The sequence below is a fragment of the Apostichopus japonicus genome, chromosome 17 (genome assembly GCF_037975245.1).
Source record: "Apostichopus japonicus isolate 1M-3 chromosome 17, ASM3797524v1, whole genome shotgun sequence".
NCBI lineage: Eukaryota > Metazoa > Echinodermata > Holothuroidea > Aspidochirotida > Stichopodidae > Apostichopus > Apostichopus japonicus.
This window is the reverse complement of record NC_092577.1, coordinates 18,365,652-18,375,335: the sequence shown is the minus strand read 5'-3', so window position 1 is coordinate 18,375,335 and position 9,684 is coordinate 18,365,652. Positions and strand designations below refer to the sequence as shown.

Here is a 9,684-nt window from a genome sequence, read left to right as displayed (position 1 = left end):
CTATCTAACGCACAGTGAGGGACACAGTTAAAGTCCCCCCCCCCCCCAAGGATACAATTTGCCTTAACCGGTACAAAGGATGGCAACACCGTCAAGAAATTTTTCCTACATGCTGGCCGGTTGGGGGCATACACATTGCAAACCCCCATGACGCCGCGTCAGCCTTAAGTGTATGCACACCACCCGACCTTCATGGTCTTTCTCCACTTTTCCGACACAATGACACAGTTTTGGGGACACCAAAATTACAGTCCCGCAAGATGCCCCTGATCCAAAGGAGGCATAAAGGCCTCCTCCCCACTCCAAGGACCAAAGATGAACATCACTCTCGCAAGATATGTGGGTCTCTTGCAAAAGGACCACATCCACTTGGAGCAACTTGCAGAACTGTAAAATCCGTCGCCTTTTTGGGGTACCCCTCATCACATTGACATTAAGGGTGACGAGGGATAAGGTGTCTGGTGTCATAACCTGCGATGCTTTCCCAATACGGCTCTTTTCAGGCCCTTAGCGGTTTCCCCTTTTCCTACGACCTAGCAGATCTCTTAGCTCCACTAGCGACCATCGTGTCCGGTATAGTGGAAGCGACTGCGGGCAAGGTGGAAGGGCCGCTCGAGTCAATGAGATCAGTGGCGTGTTTTGTCTCATCAAACCAATCGGAGGACTCCTTAGCCACAACTACTAAGGCGGAAGTGCAGTCCTCCATTGGCGAGTCCGAATCTGGGCCACTTAATGTATCTTGGGCCGGTTCTTTGAGGCCCGACTAGTGTCACCGATAGCGGGCGTAGCTACCGGTGAACCAGTACAAGCGGCATCCTGCTCCGCATGCCACTCCGCTAATACCATCTCCGCCGTTTTGTCCTGCTCCGCCTCAGTGGGCTGGCTGGCAGTCTCGGCTGGACCGGCAACTTCCTCCAGGGACGAGGTGGAACACGGAGGGGAGTTCAAAACCTCCACCGGGGCGCTAGTGTCGGACACTGGGGCGATGAGAGGACCATCAGGTGATACGGTGTGAAAGGCCGGGACGGGGACCGCTTCAACCACGCCCGTAGCCACTCTCGCGGCGTATGAGCGGTCTGGGCATAAACGAGCGAGATGGCCCGTTTTCCCACACGAGTTACATACGATATCCCCTTTACACTCGGCCAGGGTATGCCCAACCTGTAAACAGCGGCTACACCGCTTGTTCGGGCACACCCTGGCCTCATGTCCTTCCAGCCCACACCTCCAACAAGTGCGAGGCTGGCCCGGGTATGCAACGTGGGCCCTGTGCCCATTAGCCCACAAGGTAGAGGGGATATCGGACTTGAGTTGTAATCTAACTCGTCTGGTCCCGGTCTTTACACCCTTACGTTCAAGGAATTCCGGCTCCTCGTAGCCGGTTACTTTCCCAAAACGCCCCAGTGTTCGCACAACAATCTGTTCAGACATGTCCAGAGGGAGATGGAGGACTGCCATCCACACCGAACTGTCGTACGGTGTGACATTCAGTCCCTTGACTCCCTCCAACACATGGACGCGGGCAGCCTCCGAGGTAAAACGAACATCAAAACAATTCATACCCCGGAGAGGTTTACGCTGAAGCGCGTCAACCTCTCCAGGGACTTTTAAACCAACAGAACGCAAATCTGAAAAAAAAATTGTCCGTGGACGACCTTTGCCTCCCCCGAAAAACTCAACAATACCATTTTGCTGTCACGGCGAGCCGCCACGACAGCTAGGGGTGTGGCAAAGCCACGCACTTATACAAAAACCAAAACGAAGCAAACCCAAAACCACAAACTACACTAACACAAACTGCAAACTAATGAAAGGCCAACGTAAAAACACAAAAAGGTGTGGTCAACGAAAAGTGGAGAGCTTGTTGTGCTGCGCGATATCGATATATGCTGAAAATATGTTCAGTGCTTCCACCTAGCGCAACAAATCTATCAAAGATTGGCTCCGTTTGTACTGAGCTGAGGTATCAGGTATTCATATATTGCCTCGAGTCAAATGAATATATGTCATTGAATATTCCACAAAACAACGTTTTTATGACCACGAAACTGAAACATGATTTTCCACTACTGGTAGAGATATAAAATATTGGGAATTCTGAAATTCCTGCAAACATGCGGCTGTACCTGTTCACTACTCACTACTGTATCGCCTTAAAAATGATGAGTGGAAATTGTTTCTCCAGGACCGTATCGTATCGTGGGTATCGAGTGCGTCTGATATACGAACGTACGTAGTACGTACGTACGTCTATGATGATATGCACTGTACTGATCGCGCATACGATAAATTTTATTCACAAATTACAGTCAGAATATGAGAAGATTTCGGAACTATTCAACATGCACGTACTGTAGAACGTCAGCCGCATCAAACTGGTGTTCCATCCGATGACTGAGCTGTAGATTACAATACGTAGGTAAGTATTTCCTGTCACAAACTATCGCGGCTTCCCTCGTGCGGTCGTGCCGTAGGCTAGTTGAAGTTCCTTTGTACTCTTCAGCCTAACGTGTAACGTGAAGGCCCTACATGTAGCCTAGGCTTAACGCTAGGCCTAAAGTATTAGTAAACATGTTATTTTTGGATTGAACACTGCAGTGTCTGCACAGGCCAATATTCTGTTGATTCCCAGTCCGGCGCAGTCAGCCTAACTGAGTAATTGCAGAATACGATGCCCCATCTCTAGGCCCTACTTGCTACTTATTGGACACTCGGGGCTTGTGTAGTCGAATTCAATTCAATTGCTTCGATGTATGAATTGTTTAAGTGGAGGCGGAGTCACCGTGACTCCGACTTCAGGTAGTAAGTGCTCTTATTTTGATAACGACATAGCCTAGTCATGAATGGGATATGAATGGATATGAGTGGATACGGAGTCGCGGAGATGGCGTCACCGTGAATCTGACTCTAGGCAATTAGGCTAGTGTCCTCAGTTAGGACTAGGAGAGACCGGAAAAGGGGGAATTTAATGCGATTGTACCAACCTCAGTTAGGCCAGGTGCAGTTTTAAAGGCAATTCATGGATTCGGTGTTACGTCAGTGCGTGTACGCACATAGGTCTTACGTTATTTGTCATGGAGGCGCGCGTGTTGCAAATTATGAACATGCTCGAAGAATGTCCATAGAATAATTCCAGTATATATACCAGCTGCAAGAAAACGATGCATAAAACTGGTTGGAAAGTTTGATTTAGGATGTGACGAATGAAAGTCCCATTGACTTTGTACAGGGCTCAGCTGATTTTACCACCCAGTGACGTAGTTGCGTGATATTTCGATATTGTGACGTATGAAGTTAGCGCCTCTCTCGGATCCATGAATAGCCTATATATTCTTTCATTGGATGGGGGAGGGATGTGAGTCATGTGACCATCGAAGCAGATCGCCCTAGGCTAGACAGGAAAGTTTCGAATATTAGGACCCACAGATCATCGGAGAAGGCCTTTATTAGCTGTAAAAGTAAATAGCATAAAATACTATCTTATTTGAAGCATTGCAATCAATTTCCGAATACTCTGCAACCCTTCCAACATTGCATCGTTCTCAAAAGAGCGACATCACATGCTTCAACACACTTTACAGTGTGTTGTTTTATGTTGACATCAGATGTTGCGGGGTATTCAGTAATTGCAATTTAAAATGAATCGGCCATAAGTCTAGGTAAAAAAAATGATCAGGTTCAATTTTTTGATGAAGCTTTTGTCAAATGATAACAGAGGTTGTTTATGCAAATACCACAATATGTATAGTAGTATCGCTAGTGGATCGTTATGGGGAGTGAACTGAATCAGTGTGAAATGAGTGAACTGAAATGGAAAAAAAAATCAGTTTTTGTACCGTAACGCGTAGGCTTCTGTGGACGCGCGCTTTGAACTGTGTGTGAAGATTGCTCGATTGAAAAACTTCAACGTAACAAAATGGTTCTATTCAGGATGTGTAAATGCAAGTTATTGTTCATTTGCTGGTATTTTGAGGACCACGGCATAGTTAAGCAATTTCAACATAGTGTTTTTGAAGCTGGCAAAACTATTTGTCAAATAAATTAGCAAAAAGGACAGGAAATTGTTATCGCAATGTTTTATCAACGATATGTACTTCCAATGGACTTAGTGATCACTTTGTCGTTTATCTGGGGCTGCCTTTTTTAGACGCTGGTGTGCTGGGGAGGGGTTTTTAGTTTCGCTGCGTGCGGGTCGTCCTTTTGTAGTTTTTGGAATGTTTGAGTTGGGGGGTTGGGCGTTTTGTCTCTGCAGGTCGGCGGGCTCGCTTGACCTGAGTTTCGTTTGTCAGAATGGGATGGTCCGGTAAGTGCCGTTTGGCCGTGACGTTTAGTATCCCGCATGGCGGGTCACGTAAAAAGCACTTTGTCGTGTGTGTGTGTGTCCGTTTGTGTGTGCTTTTTACGTGACCCGCCATACGGGATACAAAACGTCACGGCCAAACGGCACTACCAAACCATCCCATTCTTACACACGAAACTCAGGTCAAGCGAGCCAAAAAAGTACATACGCCCACCGACCTGCAGAGACAAATCGCCCAACCACCCACTGAAACACTCCAAAAACTACAAAAGGACGACCAGCACGCAGCGAAACAAAACACCCTTCCCCAGAACACCACCGTCCAAAAAAGACAGCCCCAGATAAACGGCAAAAATCTCCTTCAACCTGAAGGCGAATGTCAGACTTCCACGAATCCGGGACTGCCTGCCAACTGTCAAATATTCCCCTAAAGACAACATCACATCTATTCCTCCAAATCAGTTTATTTTTACAACAGAACAAACATAAATAATACGCTGCAACACAGCAACAGAACAAACTGGAGGATCTAATCCATATAAAACAAAGCCCTGTCCTACCGACCAGGAACGGTCTCCCGTTAAACGGTCGGGTCCAGGACTGAAACCACTCCCACAAGTTCAAAACAAAGGGGCAATGCCAAAAAACATGGGCAGTACTCTCTAAGCTGTCACAGCCGGTCCTCGGGCACAGTCCATCACCCAATCGCCAGTGATACCTCTTCAGATTGGTCACCAAGGCACCGTGTGCAATTCTCCATGCAAGATCACGGAGCCTGCAACCATTCAGCCTTGAATGCACCGAACGCCATACTTCGACAGGATGACGTCCCTGTACAAAAAATGCATTCAAGACCCTATCCCGCAAGGAACTGAGAACGAGGGCCGGGCGTGACAGGTCAACAGGGGGCAACTCAATAAGAGCGGAGCAAATGACACGCACCACTCTGCTTGGTGTGCTACTATGCGGTTCTCTGTTGCTAAACAGCGCCGGAACCCATCGACGCAAGTGCAACCCGCCCAAGAACGTAATAAATATGAACAAGGCAACCCCGAGTCAGTCACCGCTACAAACAATTGCTTAAATAACGAACAAGTTAACTTACTTCCCAGATGAACAACCCCTAAACCACCCTTCTCCAGTTTTTTGTACATTACCGCCCTTTTGACAAGCTCTGTACCACCAGACCAGACCATATGATTGAAAAATCGCCCTCTCCAACCGCACCAGGACGCGACGCGGAATTGGGTACAACGCGCCTGGATACCACAGGATGGGCGAAACAAAACGACTAATAACGGTGACTTCCCCAAGATCGAAAGCCAGCGGGTGCCAACGGTTTCGAGTCTGCTCTCAAATACCTCAGCCCTCTCGTTCCAGGTGACATCACAAGGTGCATCGTAGCCGAACCATATACCATTAATTTTGATATTTTCATCCGACCACGATGCACCGAATGGTAAGTCTCTGTATCTCCAGCTATCAAGACGAAGGCCCTTTGTCTTTTCTGGATTCAACTTCGCCCCGGTAGCTCTCTCAAAAATAGATAAATCCTGCGAGAGTACGCGAAAGGAGCCCAGACTCGAAACAAAACATGTCACGTCATCTGCATATTGAGCGCATTTCACTTTGGCACCCCCTGGCACAACGAATGGAACAAGTCTCGAGTCCCTTTCCAAAAGACGGGAGAGGGACTCGCTAAACATAAAGTCATGGAGACAGAGGGCACCCCTAGCGCACACCCCTCTCTACGTTAAAAAACCTGTCAACAAAACCCGCAGAACAACAAAACCCGCAGAACAACAAAACCCGAGTCAGAATCTGACTCGCCAATGGAGTACTGCACTACAGCCTTAGTAGTTGTGGCTAAGGAGTCCTCCGATTGGTTTGATGAGACGAAACAGGCCAGTACAAGCGGCATCTTGCTCCGCATGCCACTCCGCTAGTACCATCTCCGGCGTTTTGTCCTGCTCTGCCTCAGTGGGCAGTCTCGGCAAGTTCGATTAGGGAAGAGGTCGGACACGAAAGGGGGAACAAAGCCTCCACCGGGGCGCTAGTGTCGGACACTGGGGCGATGACAGGAGCATCAGGTGGTACGGTGTCAGAGGCCGGAACACACCTCCAACAAGTGCGAGGCTGGCCCGGGTATCCAATGTGGGCCCTGTGCCCATTAGCCCACAAAGTAGAGGGGATATCGGACTTCATTGTGATTCTAACTCGTCTTGTCCCGTCTTGACACCCTTACATTCCAGGAATTGCGGCTCCTCGTAGCCGGTCACTTTCCCAAAACGCCCCAGTGTCCGCACAACAACCTGTTCACACATGTCCAGAGGGAGATGGAAGACTGTCACCCACACCGAACTGTCATACGGTGTGACCTTCAGTCCCTCAGCTCCCTCCAACACGTGGACGCCCTCGGACGCGGGCAGCCTCCGAGGTGAATGTAACATCCCAAAAATTCATACCCCGGAGAGGTTTACGCTGATGCGCGTCAACCTCTCCAGGGACCTTTAAACCAACAGAACGCAAAAGTGAAAAAACTCGTCCGGGGACGACCTTAGCCTCCCCCGAAAAACTCAACAATACAAAGTGTGTGTGGTGAACGAAAAGTGGAGAACAGCCGAAAACACGTCCGCACTCCACAAAAACCAACTACAACTACAATGTCCAATGTAATAGTGTGATAGACATACCGGTATCATTTGATGGCACATGGTCTAAGAGGGGTTTTACGGCAAATTACGGGGTACGGTTTGTTATGTCAGCAGACACGGGGGAGGTACTTGACTACTCTTTCAAAACAAAGATTTGCACCCAATGTTCCTCACAGAAGTTTGCAAGGGATTCAGCAGAATTGTAGGAATGATGGGTCGAGTTCTGCCATGGAACGTGAACGCGCGAAAGACTTGTGGAAAGCATCTTTAGATTTAAATACATGATCTGCGATGGGGATTCGAAGGCATACAATGATGTATGGGATGTGTACGGTGTATGTGATCAGTGTTTCAGATATGAAAATATGGACAAAAAATCCAAGGAGTACAAGGAATGGATTGACTCAGCAGGGAAAGAAGAACACCAGTTTGGAATAGCTGTCTGCAAACAGGGTACAGAAATTGGATTGCATTGGACATGTACAGAAACGAATGGGAAAGGCACTGCGTGAAAGGAAGAAAAAGGGAGGAAAACTGAGTGACGGAAAGGGCATAGGTGGTCAGGGTCACAGACCTACAGATGGCTGCATCGACAAACTGCAACTTTATTATGGACGGGCAATTCGTGCACACACTACTCAAGGGACTACAACTGACACCAAAGCACTAACTGAAGGTATTGAAAAGATGAAAAATACTATCTAGGCAGTGTTGTACCACACTGTTATGAGTCCGGATAACAACATTCGCCATCAGAAGAAAGCTGGTGTGCATATAAGAAGGATCCAGTGAAGAAGTTTGAGGAAAAACCACGCCATCTTCAGCCTGTGTTCTTAGATTTCTTATTGCCTATATTTCAAAGGCTAAGTGAACCAGCTCTACTTCAAAGATGTCTCCCAGGTTACTCACAAAACCAAAATGATAGTTTGAACAGTCTTGTGTGGCTGCGTGCACCCAAACACAAACGAGGAGCTCGTTCCACCGAAATCGCAGTTATTTTAGCAATGTTGCAATACAACAAAGGTGCGTCCGCCAAATTTGGTGTAATGAAGAGAGACTCTGTATCCCCCTGGATAATTTTCTAGTGCAGGAAGTGCACAGAAAGACAGAGAGAGGGTGCAATTTGCCAGGAGGGCTGAGGACGATGAAGAGAAGGCTCGTAGAGAAAAGCGAAGGCAAGGAAAGAGAAAGCTGGAAGAATCTTGGCTTGAAGGGACATCGTATGAGAGCGGAGCCTTTAACGAACTAGATGTACTCCAAACCTCACAGAAAGAAAGATCTAGGAGAAAGAAAACCACTACAAGGAAAAAGGATGCCTTGTAGGTGAGATTAGTGGTAAAAACCAGTTTGTTAGGTCGAAAAGCTTGTCGGTAAGCTAATTTTAGCCTTTTTTTCAACGGCCGGAACTTTAAACGCATTTTACGCAAAACTACCAATTTTGACTTAAAATTTATAACAACTTTTAAACTATTCAGCCAATCAGCACAAAATTTGGCAGAAATGTAGCTGTTGAGAAGGGCTACAAAATGAGTGTTTTATTTGTCCAAGATCTCCTACCAATTTAAAGTTAAGGCAAAATGTAATCATTTATTTATGTATTGTAGTTGTTGTCATGGTAACCCGATGTCGGTTATTGCAAGAAAAAAAAAACATTTTTCTTACAAGACATCAATGAAGGTGTATGTAAAAGGAGAATTGTACAGACCTCAAAATGAGGAAGTTATTGCAATTTAATTGCAGCCATCAGCAAAAATTGAGTTTCACCCTTTTGACCCTTGCTAATTGCATATTAAGGTCAAGTTGGGTTGAAATTTTAATACCAGTCTGTAGGCATGACCTTAAACATTATAATTACCAAATTTCATTAAGATGAACTAAATAACACGTAGTGTGTTAATAGGCGAACTACATGACATAATTATCGTTATTCGGCTAGTTGTTTCAAAAATCTTAAAGTTAAGTTAAAGTTAAACGTCATGGAAGCGGTCGTTCGCCCGGGCATCGGGAGAGGATTCGTGCTAGTGCACAATGGACATCGTTATCAGAAGAACAAGAATACAGCCACAACCATTTCCTGGAGGTGTTGGAAGAGGTCCTGCCAGGGTAGGGCAAAAACCAAAAATGTCGAAATCGTTCATGGAGCGCAACCTACCGTCATAGAGGTAAATAACACTTCAGTAAACTGAATTTAATAATTTTGACTTAAATATATAAAACGATGACGTTTTCTAGGCCCTATATGAAACGTGAACATTAATACACTGGCATCGCCCAAAGTAAAATCTAGGTTCACTTTTAGGCGCCTATTTGGGGGGGGGGGGGGGGGGTTCAGACGGTCTGCACTTGGCATCAAGTTTCCTTAAAATCAGGATTATCAGGTGGTACACTAAACTACACTGAAGCATTTTGGGCTAAATTTGTGCGGCCAAACAGTATTGGTGGACGAGTCTTTCTTCCCAATGGACACTGCATTGACCCTATTCGCAATTATGGAGGTGTTTCCTCGACTGGGGCCCCTACAACAACATGTTTCCGTATTATAGCGTATACTCATGGGCGTCCGCAAGGAGGAGCAAGGGTTAGGGCACTTCTGCCCCCACCACCCCCGAAAATAAAACAAAATGAACAAAGTCAAGCATTAAAAGAATTATTTAAAGTCAAAATTTGAAGCCATGATATTCAAAATTACCGATGTGTAGATGCAACTTGAAGCGCCAGGGAAGTTTCTTT

At 46.5% G+C, this 9,684-nt stretch overlaps 1 protein-coding gene across 1 annotated transcript; it reads left to right on the top strand.

The window, feature by feature from the left end:
* Positions 1-315: 315 nt before the first annotated feature.
* Positions 316-9,231, top strand: LOC139954690 (uncharacterized). Its single transcript, XM_071954609.1, has 5 exons — positions 316-389; positions 6,980-7,157; positions 7,393-7,633; positions 7,711-8,018; positions 8,056-9,231. The coding sequence occupies exons 1-5, from the start codon at positions 316-318 to the stop codon at positions 8,275-8,277; spliced, it is 1,023 nt and encodes a 340-aa protein (XP_071810710.1). The 3' UTR covers positions 8,278-9,231.
* The last annotated feature ends 453 nt before the right edge of the window (positions 9,232-9,684 follow it).

What these genes read in the sequence shown, in the direction of transcription:
- LOC139954690 (XM_071954609.1), top strand. Translation starts at nt 316, where the DNA reads ATGAACATCACTCTCGCAAGATATGTGGGTCTCTTGCAAAAGGACCAC. An exon ending in CAAGGGATTCAGCAGAATTG is followed by an intron (nt 7,158 to 7,392) that starts TAGGAATGATGG and finishes AGTTTGGAATAG; the next exon opens with CTGTCTGCAAACAGGGTACA. An exon ending in CAAAGCACTAACTGAAGGTA is followed by an intron (nt 7,634 to 7,710) that starts TTGAAAAGATGA and finishes ATTCGCCATCAG; the next exon opens with AAGAAAGCTGGTGTGCATAT.